This window comes from Cydia splendana, chromosome 16 (genome assembly GCF_910591565.1).
Source record: "Cydia splendana chromosome 16, ilCydSple1.2, whole genome shotgun sequence".
Lineage (NCBI taxonomy): Eukaryota > Metazoa > Arthropoda > Insecta > Lepidoptera > Tortricidae > Cydia > Cydia splendana.
In genome coordinates this window covers 19,242,884-19,262,417 of record NC_085975.1, presented here as the reverse complement: position 1 = coordinate 19,262,417, position 19,534 = coordinate 19,242,884, and the positions used below count along the sequence as shown (strand labels likewise).

Genomic DNA, 19,534 nt, shown 5'->3' with positions numbered 1-19,534 from the left:
TTGGCCTTTTTTTTTAGTAGCCACTGCTGGGCAAAGGCCTCTCCGTCTTTCGCCACTCGTCACGGCTTTGTGCATGCTCCCGCCAGTCACCTATATTTCGCCTTAGAATAGGCTAATTCAAATAATAATTTCACGGAAACTCTAATAATTATTTTAGTTAGTTTTAAACCAAAGTTGGGTGATTTCACGCGGTACTCTTTTGTAATTAAATTATAACACTTGTCATCATCGATAGCGTCACAAATATGATCACATGTTAATCTCACATGTATGTTAATCCGGGTTTCTCTGTGGGCAACAATGGCGGCTGTTCCCAGCGCCGTCAATATGCACTTTCGCTGATAACACCGTCGCTGCGCAAGCGACGCGACTCTTACGCCAATGTTACAAGACTTCTAGAGTTCTACGGGTAGGTAAATTCTTATTCCTTAATTCTATTACACTTGCCACTCGTCGAGTGGCATGGGAAGTAGTGAGGAAAGTATACCCACCGCTCCCTAATTTTGTCGGTTTTTGGCACGAGTCAAAAGAGCCGGCAATACCTAGTTCGGAGCGTCGCGATTAAATGCGCGAGCAGAGCAGTGTGAGGAGCAGAGTGTGACGGGGGTATAAGATATTATGGGCCCTGCCTGGGTCGCTAGCGCTCTGAGGCTCGCCGCCTGATCGGAGAACTGGGCTGGCATCTATAGGTAAAGGATATGTGAGCCCCACTCTGGATCGTACCTGGTACAACAGGTCTCAATTGCAGTGCAGCGATGCAATACTGTAGGTATTATGGGAAAATTTGAGCCGGGAACTACAGTTGTGTCACGCTGCTGCATCGGGTGTGAGTTGCAGCAGGTCTTCTCAAGCTCTGCTGTGATTTGTTGACATTTTGAACACCTCGAATGCTTAGTAACTTCTGCTGACCGTGCGTATTATCGCATAGCTAACCCGAGAGCGCACTACACTGGTACGACTGAGCCCATCATTTGTCTTTGCTCGCTAATGACTCGATGAGAATTCGCGATGAAAACCATATGACAACTAACGTGTTTGTCATAAACATAAATTCATAATGATTTTTCGTGGATTTTCCTGTATTACGAATAAGGCTAGTAGTAATGCGATATTTATTTAAATAAAGTTTATTTTATTTCAGTTCTTTACAAAGTTTGATTTGCTTTTGTCTTTATACTGTAGCTCATATACCTGTGTGGTATACATTCTAAACAAATATCTATCTTTCTATTATGGTAAAAATAATATATTTGGTTTGGGCCTACCTCTACCATAAGGTGAACGTACTGGTCCTCGACGCGGTCCCAGTACATGTCATCTTGAAACTTAACTCATTGTCAATAGAGGTGACAGCAAGGGTCGAGCACTAGTACGTTTACCTTATACGTTTGTGGATGTCAAGACTCTATTTCTAAATTCTAGGTGACGGAGTGCTCAATAAAACAGGATACGTATATTTAAAAACATTTTATTTTCTTCGCATTACAAATAACTTACAAACGTACGAGTTTAGATTATTCATTTGTACAAACACTTGTATAAAACTTATACATTTGTATTGCTTTTTCCATGTATTTCCGTTTCAGAAGAGTATTATTGATAGGTAGGTAAAGTACATTTTATAAGAAAAAGAAACACATTTTATTAAGGTATAATAAAGAACCTCAAACGTAAGTTAATAAGAAGAATACCTCATTTCAAAATAGTTTTGCAATTGTTCAAAACTGTGAAAAAGAAAACATTTTTAGTTTGTTGTTAAAAAAATACAAAAATTCGGAACAAGTAAAAGAGGATAAGCGTTTTAATTAACTTATAAATCATGCAATTAAATATTGACAACAAAACTAAACTAAAATTACATTAATAATTCAAAAACCTACTTAACATAGTTACAGGCGATTTACTTCAAGGCAACTTTAATACTAACGTTATATTACTCTTACATTATTTACATTTGAACACACGTTATCAAACTGTAATACAAAATAATACAATTATTTGTACTTATCTCTTTATCATACATTTTTAAACTAAGTTAACTTATCCTAAGTGGCAAAGTGGGATATGTCTTAACATGTAAGATATGGTTACGTACAAAGCGTTAGATATGTTATAATAATCCAAATAATTTAAAGCTGCTATTTAAATATACTTACGAACCAACCTAGAAAAATAGACAGAATTGCATACTCTAACCCTTTTCTCTCTATTTCTCTACATAGGGCAACATAGGCCACACATTTCGTTAATGCTAACTTTCGCACGAAAGGACGTATTAGAGCAAAACCACGCAACTTAAGCCTTTTTGCGAGACGTAAACCCACCCCTTTAATCCATCATGGGGAAAGGTGCTGCCATGAATAGGACGTCACATTTAGAAGCGATTACGCCCAAATTACACGTCGCCTATAAATTTGACAAAATTGTCAATGAGCAAGCCTTTTATATAGATACGCATAAGCATACGATCTGACACCGTCGGCGAATTTCAGAGATGAACTATTGTATGCTTTAATTTCAATACAATAAGTATTAAAATTGGTCCATTTGTGTTTGATGCGCACGAGTCACAACATGGTTAGTGCAACACCTGGTTTCCATTTGCGATCAATTTGCCAAAAGCAAAGCTGTTTCTATTACTAAGGAAGACAATGTCCTTGTTTGTCAGCTACGGAATCAAAAATGCTGTTTTTAAAAAGATTTATTACACAATATACCTACATAAACCCCTTATTAGGTACTAAAATTATTGACATACAAAACGTGTAGATTTTAATACAATAGTTTTGATTGTGACTGGAAAGATGGGATATAGAAATTATAGAGTTTCTCTTTCTTTTACCCAAATAAAATTTAACTAAATATTCTTATTAAGCTTCTTTAACTTTTATCTTTGTGTGGGCTCTCCAAAAAATATGTTGTACTTATTATGGTAGCGTAATTATTCCGTAGCCGAGCTCTAGTTTCTATATCTGTTACATTGATTACAATTCTCCTTAACTATGGCGTGGGATAAAACTATCAAAAAGTCAGTCTTTCGATCGGAGGATGCGCGAGGAAGGTCCAGGATCACGAGATGATGCAGTTCTTGTCGTTCTGCGCATTCTTTCTCTGTCTTTCTCTCTTGGCACAGGCCACGGCGTCATTGGGTACGTAGGAAATTCTTACACCACCGTAAGCTCGTCTCGTCGGTAAAGTATAAGACTCAGCTGACGAAGAAGACGAGGAGCATGTACTGCAGTAGCTGCTCGCGTCATCGTCTCTTACTTTCTCTTTCCTTACAGGCTCGTCAGGCTCAAACGCTTGGTTATCATCACCGCAGAACCTTACAGTTCTTCCTCCTCTAGGTTTCCTTGGGGAGTTACCGTCTACTAACGTAAGTTCAGGCATTGAAGAAGAGTGCCCAGGGTTTACAACTTGCGCGTCCACAGGATGCGGCGGTCTCCAATCTTCAGGCGGCTCCTCTTGTGGTTCTTCAGACGTTGGTGTGGGTTGGATCTGATGTTCGGTCATAGATTGTTCTAGACGCAGATCAGCTAGAGCCCTGTCGAGGCTGAGGCAAGCGTGCGGCGGCGGTGGGTGCGGAGGCGGTGTTTCTGGTGCCAGTGACCCACTGGGCTCAGAATCCGCGTCTATGTGTGGTGAGGGTTCTCGCTGCGGCGTCACGGGCGGGGATTTGGGAGACGGTGGTCTTCGGGAGCGGGGCGCGCGCGGGGGCCGCGGGCCGGGGCCTGAGGAGTCGGAGGGCGTCGGCGGCTCGCCCTTTGAGCACGCTATGGAGCAGAATATTGCTCCTTTCCGGGGTAGGAATGGACGACCTGGGAGACAAAATAGTGATATAGATCCGATCTCTGAAATTCTTCAAATTTATAAATACAATAGTATGATTGTAAGTAGGTATCACAGTTAGTGATGTTCCTTTTATGTTGTCAACTTGTTGCTCAATTTGCAAATTTTGAACGCATTTACTCTACACTACGGATTTACTCGTACAGATATTGTTAATGACACTAACCTAGCAAGCTGGCTCGGCAAGTATGACACGCGAAGCAGCGCTCAGTTGCGTGCCAATGTTGTCCTTCATGCGACATCTGTCCCTGGTCCACGCCGACCGGTTCTCCACAGGCGTCACAATACTCCGCGAAGCATCCATCGAAGCATGGCAAGCAGTACGGTCGGGCTTCGCGCATGATGTAGCGCTGGCCGCCGAGCTGGCGGGAGCACTCGGCGCAGGCGAAGTGCTTCATGTGCCACGCTCGGCCTTCGGCCTCCGTGCATTCGTCTGCGAGGATTATCTGCGGATGAGATTACGGTGAGTTTGCTGTTTGGTGAAGACTAAATTAGGTGGACTTTAGTAATAAAATATTAGGATTAAAAATGTACTGTCGTTAAACTCGTTAACAATGAGAGAAACAACGTAGTATGAACAAGATAGAGAGTTATTTACTGAGGAATATTTGTTATCAAGCAGATTACAATTGCGAGTGATACAATAAAGTTTTAGGTTAAAAGTAAAAATTTGCCCAAACCGGTAAATTTGTCATATTTTACCTTTAACATTAAAATTAGGCACTAAGGAATTTTAAGAACTCACAAACGGAGGCCAAATAGAAGCTTGTTAGACGGTAATCGGCAGGGCTAATTAATTTTATTTACTTAAGTTTAAGTTAGCTAGATGTTTTAATAATATGTTCTTGGCGAATAATAATCGTATCCCATCATCTCCACCACTTTAAAAAAATTATCATTAATTAATTATTTTGGCAGTAAAGCTTTAACTGCCGTACTCTAACCACATATAGTGATCGTATCGTAAACGGAAAGCCCCGTAACGTAACAGGCATCGTTCAATCATATAAAAACTTATGACTCCAGCCAAATCCGAATTTTCCCCACGACCCAAACCAGTTCCTTCTAATTAAGAATCTGGAGACTAATTGGGCATTCAACGTGCGCCTGGGCAGATGCTGTCGACCCCGCACTTATTTCTACTAAAAAGCACTAAGTTTTCTTAAGCGAATTTATTTATATCGCTTTCCAAGCGCAGCAATCCCTACAAACCAGTATAAATGTGCCGTGACAAAGGATGAATTGTTATGGATCCTGAAGACACTCTTAGACTGGTTAATGATGATAAAGATGGTTGTGACAGTGAAGATTCAACGGCGCTTACGTCGTTTAGAGCGGACTCGTGCGCACAATGCTACTGGGAGTCTCCCACGGGCCTCAAACTTATGTTTGTTCATGTTCATTAGTGAAGTTTCCTCATATTAATATTTAGAACGGTACATTTGATGCAAGTGTAACAGTTGTCAAGACTTCGTTGCAATTTTGAGTTTAATTGATTAACGGGTTTACGTAACTGGTGTCATTAATACGAATGCAATCAGGTTCTGGTAATTTTATTATAATAAAACCTCATATTAGCACTTAGTTAAGGTGGAAGTGAGCAAGTAAAGCGTTTTCATACTGGTTCTGTATCTTTTAAAAGTACAGGTGACCTAAGCTTTTCATACCGATTTTTATTGTCAAATTTATTATTTATTTTAGGATGAGGATAAACTAACATAGATATAAATTAGGTTTTACTGTTCTTAACTAACACATATGGACTGCAATTTGGTCTGTAATACCTATATATTGAATGATTGATAGATTGAAATATTTAGCCAGTTATGGTTATTTTTTAACACGAATACAAAAACGCTATGCTGTCATGTTTAGTTTAAATGTTCGCATTATTTGTTTCGTGATTCTACCTACTATCAACTTTATCAATTTGGCGCAAATGAGTTACTGTGATTAACCAAATTAATAATAGCATAAAAATGTTAGGAAATATAGGTAAGGTTTACTCGGGTAATTCCGAATGTCGAAAACTGTCGGATAATTCCGAAAGAGACTTTTATTATGATGGAATTAAGGGTGATTTTCATCTGAATTTCGGAATTATCCGACATTCGGTAATACCCGAATACACCTTACTTACGTCATAAAGTACCAAAACGTTTTATATACAAAATGTGCACTATGCCCCTTATTAAGCAAGATATAAGTATTTTATTGAGAAGCATTGGCGCAGCAGGATTATAACAACTCGGATGACTCAACAGATAAGTGCGTGTTGTTGTTTTGCTGCTAAATGTATCAATCACTTTATCGCATAACTGCGGTTGTTTTATAGGTACATAATATTGTTTTACAGTACATATGGTGCTACTTTCCCGCACTAGTGCGGAAATAAGGACTTTTCGTGCCTATAACATAAATTTAAAGGGCCATATGTACCTACTCACTACTGTAAAACGTTGTACGATACACGTCGAAAGGTCGCGTTCGCAACTCGTGTCGATTTGAAACCTCCTTCGGTCGTGTTTTAATTTATCACCACGTTGCAAATTTCCTACTTTCCGCACTTGTATCGTAAATAACTATTATAGTCTATCAGGTTTAAAATTTCTCAAATAGGTATGCATCATCTTAGTAAGAAGCCGACCATGCAGTAGGTACTGTACCCAAGGGCCTTCTAAAGTAAGTACTATCTCCGAATTGATTCCATTCATACAAAAGTAGTTTCCTGTGATTTAAAATGGGTGATGTCTCTAGTTGAACTTTGTTTAGCAATATTAACATGTATAGTCAGATCAGTTACCTAGGAAGGAGTTAACAGTTAAACTTTCGGAGTTAAAGAAGGTTCTGTTTACAGTAGGCTCTAATTATTTTATTATTAATTCTAATAATTAAATTATTTATATTAAATATATTAAAAACGGGTCACTCACGTATAGAAAAGTTTGTGATTCAGCGAAAAGTACGGGAGGCTATAGAAATTAGTCGTCATCCGAATTTTAACCGTGATTGTGGTTGGTCAGTACCTACAAGCTGGAAAACTGTTTTGGGTACTACGTCGGTGGACAGTGTGGACGAACCATTAGAGAATGACGTAGTGAGTGTTGTGTGCAACCCATCATTTGACAATAATGCCATAAATGAGGGTAGTTTCTCGCCCCCCTTGCCGCCACCGGCGCCTGCGCCGAGTCATCGGGCGCGGAGAGCTGCGGCCCGCAGTCTGCGCCGGTCCGTCACCGTAAACGCAAGCTCCTGATGACACTCCTCGGTACGGAGTGAAACATGTCGAGCGTTTTTCGACTTAAAATACGTGAGTGACCCGTTTTTAATATATTTAATATGTCTGTGTCTCACGGAAGTTTTGTTATTAAAATTAAATTATTTCTTGATTTTCGAATTATTTTATTTTATTAGTAGGTACTTGATTATTAGTCCACGAAATAAATATTAGTAGAGTAGCTAACAATTAGAAACAATTTAATAGAATTATCGAGGATACATTGTTATTTTCCCCATTAAGAAAGAGATCCCAACTTACCTACCTCTTTTTCCAAGTTGTTAAAAAGGTAATTCATCCCGCGTAATGTTATGTATGACCTCTGATTCAAATGTTCTAATACTCGTCTGCCGGATTTCAACTGCGGCCTGGGAGCCGTCAAGATGCCACATTGTCTGTGCCACAATAAGTACACCGTCTAACACACTACCGTATTATGTTAATATTTATGTTGCTGTGCAAAGATAAAGCTTGCTATTTTTAGTGTTTATTTTACAAACGCTTGACATTGTGAGTGTTCTGTTGCCAAAAACGTTAAATAGAACCAATTATCGATATCGATACCAAACCATTTCAATCATGACAATAGATGTGACTCCTCCTTTCATTGCCTACTTACAAAGCTCTTTCATTAATTTTTATTGCACCTACTTAAATAAATTCGGATTTTGATATTGACTCAAGTCATTCTGACAATTATTGCATCGAATAATAAATAAATCGGTTCATTTTATTGAGTACTATATTACTTATAATATTATAGAATAACATATATGTAGGTATGTGACTAGCGACCCGCCCCGGCTTCGCACGGGTTAACAAATTATACACTAAACCTTCCTCAAGAATCACTCTATTGATAGGTGAAAACCGCATGATAATCCGTTCAGTTTTGAGTTTATCGCGAACAAACACACAAACAGACAGACACGGCGGGGGACTTTGTTTTATAAGGTGTAGTGATACTTCATCAATTTATCGACCTCGATTTGTAAAGTTTACTTGTCCTCGCACTATTTAAACGTCAAACTAAATTGCACTCGTTAAACCGTGGTATGATTAGTAGGTATAGGAGCTTGCAACTATTGGAGCAATGCCAATCCGTGGTACGATTAGTAGGTATAGGAGCTTGCAACTATTGGAGTAATGTCAATCCGTGGTACGATTAGTAGGTATAGGAGCTTGCACCTATTGGAGCAATGTCAATCCGTGGTACGATTAGTAGGTATAGGAGCTTGCACCTATTGGAGCAATGTCAATCCGTGGTACGATTAGTAGGTATAGGAGCTTGCAACTATTGGAGTAATGTCAATCCGTGGTACGATTAGTAGGTATAGGAGCTTGCAACTATTGGAGCAATGTCAATCCGTGGTACGATTAGTAGGTATAGGAGCTTGCAACTATTGAAGCAATGTCAATCCGTGGTACGATTAGTAGGTATAGGAGCTTGCAACTATTGGAGCAATGTCAATCCGTGGTACGATTAGTAGGTATAGGAGCTTGCAACTATTGGAGCAATGTCAATCCGTGGTACGATTAGTAGGTATAGGAGCTTGCAACTATTGGAGTAATGTCAATCCGTGGTACGATTAGTAGGTATAGGAGCTTGCACCTATTGGAGCAATGTCAATCCGTGGTACGATTAGTAGGTATAGGAGCTTGCACCTATTGGAGCAATGTCAATCCGTGGTACGATTAGTAGGTATAGGAGCTTGCAACTATTGAAGCAATGTCAATCCGTGGTACGATTAGTAGGTATAGGAGCTTGCAACTATTGGAGCAATGTCAATCCGTGGTACGATTAGTAGGTATAGGAGCTTGCAACTATTGGAGCAATGTCAATCCGTGGTACGATTAGTAGGTATAGGAGCTTGCAACTATTGGAGCAATGTCAATCCGTGGTACGATTAGTAGGTATAGGAGCTTGCAACTATTGAAGCAATGTCAATCCGTGGTACGATTAGTAGGTATAGGAGCTTGCAACTATTGGAGCAATGTCAATCCGTGGTACGATTAGTAGGTATAGGAGCTTGCAACTATTGGAGCAATGTCAATCCGTGGTACGATTAGTAGGTATAGGAGCTTGCAACTATTGAAGCAATGTCAATCCGTGGTACGATTAGTAGGTATAGGAGCTTGCAACTATTGGAGTAATGTCAATCCGTGGTACGATTAGTAGGTATAGGAGCTTGCAACTATTGGAGCAATGCCAATCCGTGGTACGATTAGTAGGTATAGGAGCTTGCAACTATTGGAGCAATGTCAATCCGTGGTACGATTAGTAGGTATAGGAGCTTGCAACTATTGAAGCAATGTCAATCCGTGGTACGATTAGTAGGTATAGGAGCTTGCAACTATTGGAGCAATGTCAATCCGTGGTACGATTAGTAGGTATAGGAGCTTGCAACTATTGGAGCAATGTCAAACATTGCCACTGCACATATTTGGGAGTTTTCAGAAAATGGTGTAGCCTATTAGGGCGAGTAGTTAAATAAGTTTTGTGTCGAAAATTACCCACGAAATCTTTATGGGAATCAACTTTTTGCCTTTATTTACATTGTAATATCGCTTAAAGTTTATGAAATGAACACCAAAACGATGCTTTTAATAAAATTTAACGCTTAATTATCGCCACAAAACAGACAGTGATTAACTTTTATTAACAATTCAAGCTAATTGGGTAGGTACACTATTTTCTGAAAACTCCCATTTACGCCTTCTTGCAAAACTTTGCATCTACGATGGACCTATCTTTATGATAGGGCAACCTTGGCCATTACATCACTTAACTAATTATACAATTGCAAGGAGCTACTGTCGTTTACATAACTCGACACACACGACACGACACACGACACGCAGGACCGCGGGAATTTCTGATTCATTTCATTTGTTGAAATAACGGAAAAGTTCATTTTATATCATCTTAGATAACATAAACGTGCCTATTGTTGGCAGTGTTAGGAAAAACGTTATGCTTAGATAAGGAATGTCGCGGACATAGCCAAGACGGAAGATATTGAAACACTGCAATTACATAGGTACTTAATTAAAAGTACCTTAGTGCTTGGTACGAGTATAGATACAGTCTTCCATGTCTCCGACTACGGTACCTTAGTACAGTTTTCTCTAATGAGCACAGCACGTATATGGCTCGCAAAATGAAACTTCGTTTTATATATCCGATTGCACTATGCACAATAAAGGTTTATATTTATTTTTATTTGCTTAATGTTTCAATAAATATATGTAAGTATACCGATAAAGGGTTTACACGTGCTTTTACTAAGTATTTGAAGCTTAAATCAGTCATACCTATTTATGTCCAAATATATTTTGCACTAAATGGCCGTTTATAGCAATTATTGTATAACACACGTCCCTACCTACATAAGTAAGCTTTTACTTGCAATATCCGGCATGGTGGACTAGTATTAAATTTCAAAGACAAATTTACAGGCAAAACAACTTCCAAGTTGCATTTATAATCGTATTCTTGTCGTAGTGCAGTAAAACAAGAACAAGACCACAAACGAATAATAAAGACATCGACTTTTCCAATATCAAGCCAAATTGTTTTACAAAGTACCGAACCGCCGTCGTTGCCAAAAGTGAAATGTTAAGGTAACGGATGCAGTCCAGCACTAGTGGCCTTATGGCTGAGGGAATAGGGGCTGAAGTGGGCTGGCAGTGCGTTTTAGTAGCGTTCACCCTCGTGCACTTGTCGGTAGGGTTGCCAAAAGACAGTTTTCACATTAATCACAAGTTACACAAGTACTCGTAATACAATCAAGACGATCGGGTGTTAAAGAAAATTAAGATTTTTATGGAATTATTTAACTGTAAGATACTTTTGACACTAAGTATCGTATTTGGCTAGTTCACGTGACTGCGTTTCGGATAGCTAGATGAAATAAAAGAGCTAAATATCAATCATTTGAACAAATATTCTAATAAATGTGTATATACACATTAATACATTGTATAATTCAATATTCGCTAGTCGCTGCCGATACCTAGGTACACGATGTATACGAAAAAATATGACGATGAGAAGACGGTATAGAAAGGCACTATAAGGGTGTAATCGTGAAGTGTAGCCAGGCGATAATTCCGTAAATATAACAGATATCAGAAAACTTCAAATTGATATCGAAAGTGCGTTACCCAATGAGTACAATTACATAAATAACTTTTTTTAAATAAAAGCAGAAATATCCCAAACATTAACTTCAAACCCCCCCATACATTTAGTACGGCGACTCACCCCTCAAAGAACGTCGGTGTCGTAAGAGATAAAACCCCACCCCCCCCGATCCAGTCTACGTTTGGCTTGAGATTCATTGTTTGCGATAATAAACTGGAATAAAATAATAAAACTACCGTTTATGAAATAATAAATGTACCATTTATTTTTTAATTACACCGCAAATTTTAAGAAAAGTTCATTTAGAAACATTTAAGAGGGCCCGCCAATGTATCGCACAAGAAAGGCGTCACTTCGAGCAACTACTGTAACAAAAAATTTACTCCCTTAAAAAATAAATGTTACATTTATTATTCCATAAACGGTATTTTATTACAGTTTATTATCGCAAATAATGAATCTCAAGCAGTTTCATCTCTTACGACAGTTACGACACCGACGTTCTTTGAGGGGTGAGTCGTCGTACTAAATGTAGGTATGGGAGGGTTTGAAGTTAATGTTTGATATATTTCTGCTTTTATTTAAAAAAAGTTATTAATGTAATTTTACTCATTGGGTAATGGGTAACGCACTTTTGATATCAATTTGAAGTTTTCTGATATCTGTTATATTTACGGAATTATCGCCTGGCTACACTTAACCATTGCACCCTGTATGTATTCCAAATTTTTTAAGTATTTTAAAAGCCCAATATACATTCAAGTATGTCGTTTCATGATTGTGGTGATATATCGGCCAACGTTACATTAAGCTGTGCCAGCCCTGCGTGTGTCAGGAGGCCCACGAGACGAGACTGATGGCGGCGCGACACGCGACGCTGATTTACCGACTATCGACTCAATCGATACCGCCGAATATACACAATTACACGCATATCGATACCGCCGAATATATGTACACAATTACTAGTGTCCGACCGAAATATGTTTTTTTGCCGAAACCGAAACCGAATGTTCGGCTTTGGCTCTAGTTTCGGCCGAAACCGAAACCGAAGCTTTTGTAGACTTGTTAACATCGCTGAAAAATTTCATAATACCGGTTTTTACACACATATTATGGGGCTGTCAACACCCAATGTCCTTGAAATAGATGTTACTTAAGCAGTTTTTTAAGAAAATTACTAGAGTTAGACCAAGATAATTCTTTACGATTTTGATACCACACGCAGTGCAAGTATTATTCGTCAAAACTTCTATGAAATTATGACGTATTAATAACATTTGCACTAGTTGCACTGCGTATGCTATCAAAATCATTGCAGAATTTTCTTACTCTAACTCTATTCATTCACCAGTCAAGCTAACGTGTAGATACAGGGTCAACCAAAAAACCAACCAAAAACGCGAGCGCAGCTAGCGCGAAATTTTTTGTTGACAATATAGCAAGGCCGGGTACCAATCCTCACCTGGGGGCCGATTTTTGAATTTTTAAATTTCGAAGTCCGAAGTGTCCCAGTGAGGCGAACTTTCATGCGAAGTCAAAGCCGTGCTTCAGGCTTCAGGATAAGTAGTTGAGCACAGACTCCAACCAATGTCCATTGTATTAAAAAGCGAGACCGCAGGCCGAGCATGGCGCAGCGAGGCCAAAGGCTAAGCTGAAGTAGAGGACATGTGGAACACAAACCTAAATTAAGGTAAACAGTAAATTGAGGTAAACAGTGAGGCTAAGGTCTAGCATTCGTATGAAAAACTGTACTGAGGTGTTTTCTACGTTTTAATCAATATTTAGCTGTTCAGCCTCGCAAAATATTAACTATTGAGAAAATCAACATTGCGACACTATTGAGCGTAGCCTTTAGCCTCGCTTAAAATTTGCCATTAGAGGTAGATAGGAAAATGACTGAATAAGTGAGTGAATAAGAGCGAAAAAGACATCGTTCGACGAGTCGAGGCCCGAGGGCCGAGCTGATACTCGGCCAACGCCTGAAGATTGAAATTAAAAACGCAAACCTATTTCCCTGTACTGAATTTCGTAACATTTCGTAAGTTTCGGCCCGGCCGAAAGGTTCGGCCGTTTTTTGGCCGAAACCGAAACTACAGCCGAAACATGATATTTTGGCCGAAACTGGCCGAAACCGAAACCGAACCTTTGGTGGGACACTAACAATTACACGCATATCGATATCGTCGAATAAAGTAAGGGCGGTTACAGACTAGCGTTATATTTCGCTACATTTGGTCTACACGCGCCTACACGCGCATCCAAAAGCGTTGCCGGACTTGCCGGCCTTTAAGATGGATGGATGGAAGCGATGGCGATGGATGGGTGGGATGGCGTACCGTTCTTTCCTCTAAAAATCGTTATTCTCTACAACATCTAAAGAATATAATTGTACGACTGCAATACTCAACCCATTCTAATATTATTTCATTGGATTTTCTCGGTTTACAATTTTACTATCCATTAAAAGGTCAAGTGCGCTGCAGTCTGAAACTTGGCAGGCTTGCACCCGCAGTGAAGCAAGGCCTACGGTCAAATTTACTTCTTCACCTTTGCTATTAAACTGTAGGTAGGTGGTATTTATGTTGTTAATCTTTATGTAGATCTGTGAGCTACAGCGTTTTGTAGTTTTAGATCTTTTGTTTATTTCTCTTTGCTGCTACATAACAGCCTTGTAAAAAAAAAATTTATAAATTAAACCCCGATTCAAGATATCACTTAAGTATTACAATGGCGCCAAGTTTATTTCACAATTTTTTGGCACAAAGTTTTTACTTCCAAAATTATGACGTTAGTAATTATGCATTGATCAGGTAATTAAATGGTTGTTTAACCCTATCATAAACTCTTCTCGACCAAACAAAAAAAACGTAACAGCCATTCGGAATCTTATTCAATTATCTACCTTATTCTCACGCAATATACTCCAAATTCAATCTGGTTTTCCACTGCGTGATACGGCTGTTTTGCGCGTTAGGACGGAACTCTCCCCTGTATCAATTAGACAAGAATTTGCAGGGTTCGTAAAAATGGCCGCTTCACATGCAATCGTCTGGGTCTACATTGATAAATGTAACGTGTTTCTTTACACTGCCGGGTAATTTCTCCAATTTATATGTCTTTTGGCACGTCATGAACTAGGGCTTCCAAATACCGGACTTCTTTCAATACCGGTATTAATACCGAAACTGTCTTCATCAATACCGGGATCCCGGGATCCCGGTATTGACTATGAATCGCTTACAATTTTTGAGTTTTATTAAAAAATGGCTCACTGTAACACCAGATATGTATGTCCTTAGCTTAGGATATTAAACAATAATCGCCATCTGCAGTAATAGGGAATATTACGCAAAACTCTGCATAGAGGGCGTCACTAACTCAATCACAAAGCCTACCGTGAAACACGGCAATCGAAAGTTCCTTTCTACCTCTCTATCACTCTTGCTTATTCGATCGATAGAGAAACAGATAACGAAATTACGATTTTCGCGTTTCGCGGTAAGCCACCTGTAAACAAACCGCCTTGATGCATGATTGTCATAGTGAAACTTGTCAAAACACTGGTTAAGGCGTAGTATGTATAAGTTACTGTATGGTTTACTAAACAAATTAGTGCTGCATTCTGGCGGCAGAACATTGCAGTAATACTCCCTATTATCATTTCACCCTCCAGGTTGGAAATAATTTTATCCGCCTTGTTAACTTCACCACTTTTACCGGTTACATTTTTAGGTCAACCTAATAAACCAGCCAACTATATTTAAATTTGCCACCAAAAATTCGTTTGCCATACTACAATTCCTTGCTCATTTGTTGCCACTCTTTGATATAATTTTAAGAACTAACTATATTAATATCATATCCTGAACATCAGAATTCATTACCAAATATTTATCTATGCATATGCACCGATCTTGTTTGAATTAAAAGATCTTGTTTAATTAAATGGGCAAGTAATATTCTTGATACAGCCGAAGTTACTCATTTTAATGGATTTTAAACGGTATAATCGGCACATTTTCCTTGTTTTTGAAAATACCGGGATCCCGGTATTGCATTAAAAAATACCGGTATTGAAAAATGCGTTTTTACAGACGGGATCCCGGTATTTCGGGATCCCGGGATCCCGGTATTGGAAGCCTTATCATGAACTCGTTACTAAAGTTACTTACATGACTTAATTTGCCAAGTACCGTTAAACCACCCTGCTAGAGTCCAAAAGCTTATAACTATGGTCTAAATAAAACTCGAATATCGGATTCAGGGGGCATCCACAGCCATCTCGCTCACGCTTACGCTCAGTAAGAGTGAGAGAAGAACCTGCACCCAATGGGGCCTTAAGCCCCCGCCTTAAAATCATTTCGCAAACCAGCATTTTCCTAACATGCCTCCACCTATACCCGTAAGGTCATGAAAAGTGGAAATGTCGTGGCCGTTATCGGCCAACGGGGTCATTCACCCCATTATTTGGACGCTCGTATTTTTACCAATTAAGTGCCCATTTTCCTGGCTCGCTCATAATTGAGCTAATGATTGTTAACGCCGAATTATTTAACGTAATTACCTATTAAGAAATGCGTAAGGAGTTTGGGTAGCTTGGAATTTAATGTACGTGCAGTGTAGTTGACTTTTGTGTGTTTTAGTTTGTGATTTAAGAATTCTTTGGTTATTTTTAGGGTTCCGTACCCAAAGGGTAAAACGGGACCCTATTACTAAGAGTCCGTCCGTCCGCCCGTCCGTCCGTCCGTCCGTCTGTCACCAGGCTGTATCTCACGAACCGTGATAGCTAGACAATTGAAAATTTCACAGATGATGTATTTCTGTTGCCGCTATAACATAACAACACATACTAAAATAAAGATTTAAGTGGGGCTCCCATACAACAAACGTGATTTTTGACCGAAGTTAAGCAACGTCGGGCGGGGTCAGTACTTGCCGTTTTTTGCATTATGGTACGGAACCCTTCGTGCGCGAGTCCGATTCGCACTTGTTTTATTTAATATTTATGTATTGTACGAATGACGGATGGCGGGCTGTCTTACGGCATTTTCTACCAAGTCAACCATAGGGCAAAACAGAAAATCTCGAATGTGGGTGCAGCGAGAAAAATATTTCAGAAAACATAACAAGTACCTAACTATTAGCAATTTTGGTTATGAGGACTTTTTTAGAAAAATTGTTCCAATTTTTTTCGAAAAATTTAAAGTAGGTACCTACTTTGTATTTTACTCAGACTAATAAGTAGGTAATCGTAAACTAAGTAGTATCGCTTTTCAGCGATAAGACCGCCTGTTGTTACCTAGTCTTAAGCTTGTATTTCGCTTTTTGTATTTTTTTAACATTTGATGCAATAAAGGATATTTACTTACCCACTTACTTACTTACTTAAGTAGGTATATAAAAAAATAAGAATTTATTTCGTGTAAACGTCAAAACATAGTTAAATTCCGTACGGACATGTATACACAAGATGGTCGTGTTTGTCAACGTGACAGCATGACAATGACAATGTCTGCCTCTTTCAATCGCATGATACTTATTTATATCGCGTGGATAAAGTCATCCTTAATATGCCTGCAGGTCATTTAATGGATTTTTTAAAGATTTCTGGGTAGCACGTACTAAGTAGTCGTACATACGAGGTACTTTCCATCTGCAGACCTCCAGCTTGCCTTCATTAAATAACAAACCGCAACTTATTAACAACTTATTGTTACAGTATTCACACCTGCCGGCAAAGCCTATGTTTTCGCGAACGTGCTGCTTGCACATATCATTACATCTGCACTATCGATCACTAAAAATGGGTTATTCTGTATGAAAATTTCCTGCCAAAATGAACCCTTTCGATAGCTCTTGGGTGTACATGCAGATCACGTAGGATAATTATTAATTATAGATGGTATCTTCACGGCCAATAGATTAGAGTTGAATGACCTTTTTATCGAGATCTCTAATTTTATCTTGATCACCATATCGATCAAACGTGATGTTTTATGATTAGCCACCTCCTAAGGCATCGTTCGCGTAGAGGTCTATCCAGAAATTTAAAAAAATCGATGGAATTACATATATATAGGTAAATATATTGACAACGAAATACACATAGGGATAAGTTCGCCAATGAACATTGTACATATTTTGTTTTTATTGTTCTTAATCTGTTTTATGTACAATAAAGTATTCACATACAAACATATATATTGTTTTGTGGTAGAAAGGTAAAATAATACAGCCAATAATAAGCAATAACGCACTAGAGTACTCTAGACTTTGCATAGGTACGTCTTTCTATCTTCATTTGTTTACTGTAGCGATCTTCAGTATCAGATTCTATCCATCAGAGACTAATATTTGTGTTTCTTCTAAGTATTTTCTCAAGCACTCTGAGTACTTTTCCAAGCTAATGGAATCGAACTCCGACCCTCGACCCAGAAAACCCTTCATGTGCTAAAGATCGTAAGATATTGGAGAAATCGTGGCGGTTACGACTTTTTTGTTGGAAGAAATTAGCCCTTCATGCTCCACGCGAAACGATTGTAGGATTTGAATGATTGATGTGTTCCGTCCACTGCGATCGAATATGGAGGTTTGGAAATATTTGGTTGTTATTCAGCATTCATTATTATTCATCATCAAAATTCTAATAAATATGTTTTACTTTTTGATTAACCCCTAGACCAGAAATCGGCAAACAATGGCTCGCGAACGGATGCGACTTTTTGGAGGTACAATTGCGGCTTTGCAAATAAGTCACCTTAGAAGGCTTAGAAATTTTACGTGTAGTTCTTTGACCACAGATAAACGACAGTAAAAAAATATAAAAAGTTTCAACGCTCGAATGACTTATCGACCATCAATCGATTTTGCCACATAGGCTGCTTAAATCACAACTTTTCTAAATGGCTTTGCTGAAATACTACCCGTAATAAATACGGAACAAGAAGCTTGGTTATCAGTTGCATCGAATACCATTTGTTTTGAAAACGTCGCCAACATTTTTTAAAAGCCTTTTTTACTATTGGTACTACATTTGTAGTAGGGTAAGCACTTTCTTAATCCTTTTCGACCATACGGTCTTTAAATTAGCATGTTCCTATAGTTAGGGGTCATTTCAGGAATACCGTTCCTCTTCGTTGCCCTTACATCGTCCACATTGTAAACTGACAATTTATATACTTTATTCCAAAGACATAAGACCCATCAGTAATCAGTTAAAAGTGTTGCTGTTTGTACTATCGTTGAATCAATGAATTAACCGCTTCTCAACCTTATTTCAAAGATATAAGCCCCATCAGTGGTCACAGTCAACCTTGTTAGTTGAACAGGCGGCTCGATAAGACTGATTTATTGGCCAACTGGTAAACGGTCGATTTTGGCAGCCCCAAGTACTTAATGTTGGCAAATTTGGGGTAAAGGTGTTTGGGGGTTAAAAGAGCGTGACGAGGTATTACAGGGGCGGTGAATAATGTCAAGACATGCGAATTCCAGAACAAGACAGTGTATAATTTATGCGTCGGAGTTTCATTATCATATAAGGTAAAAGTATATATGTAATTTACCATTCATAAGTGCTTGTTGCTAGGCCTACATGAATAAAGGTAAAAGTTATATTCTAAAACTTTTTTGTTTGGCTAGTGTGAGGGTTACTATTAATAACCAAATTGCTCGTGCGACTTGTGTTTTGTCCTTTATTTCATTAGGGTAATTAAATACATTATGAACTTGACAAATTACTCAAAAACCAAACGATAACTGACTGACGGAAGTATTCTTGGTACATTGATCGATTCAATTCAATGGCACCGCAAGAACGCGAAATGAACTTCAGCATGAAATTACCGCAAACTGGAACGGCATTTCAGCTTCGAAAACCTTTCTCTTGATTTGATGTTGACTTGTGTTTATTCACAATGCATCTCGGTCGGACTTACTACGTTAAATCCAATTAAATATGACAATTTTGAATGTAAAAGTTTGTAAATATGTTTAGATCTACGGATGATGTTGTTGTAAGTATACTATAGAAAACGTCCATAGCTTAGGAACAAATATTTGTAATTAAAACCAAAAATAAATGGCTTTGCCAGGATTTGAACCCGGGACCTCCTAATAGGCCGTCAAAAATATCAAATCAAAAACTAATTTATAAAGTTATAATGCCGCCCGGGCCCTCGGCGCACGCGCACGATAACGATCCTCCAATATCCGGCGATAGCATCGGGAGGGTTAAAAGAGACTCTTCAGGAAGTAGAGGG

The 19,534-nt window shown here is 38.7% G+C and overlaps 1 protein-coding gene across 2 annotated transcripts in view; it reads right to left on the bottom strand.

Moving 5' to 3' along the window:
- Positions 1-2,869: 2,869 nt before the first annotated feature.
- The window catches only part of LOC134798431 (protein prickle-like), a 151,620-nt gene continuing 134,955 nt past the window's right edge, over positions 2,870-19,534 (bottom strand). Inside the window, exons 5-6 of one of the 2 annotated variants that reach the window (XM_063770867.1) lie at positions 4,016-4,295; positions 2,870-3,818 (exon numbers count right to left, since the gene is read on the bottom strand). In XM_063770867.1, coding sequence (XP_063626937.1) covers positions 3,070-3,818; positions 4,016-4,295 — 1,029 coding nt within the window. In that variant the 3' untranslated portion in view covers positions 2,870-3,069. The remainder of the gene's footprint in view (positions 3,819-4,015; positions 4,296-19,534) is intronic. The other variant, XM_063770868.1, reaches the window with a different exon arrangement.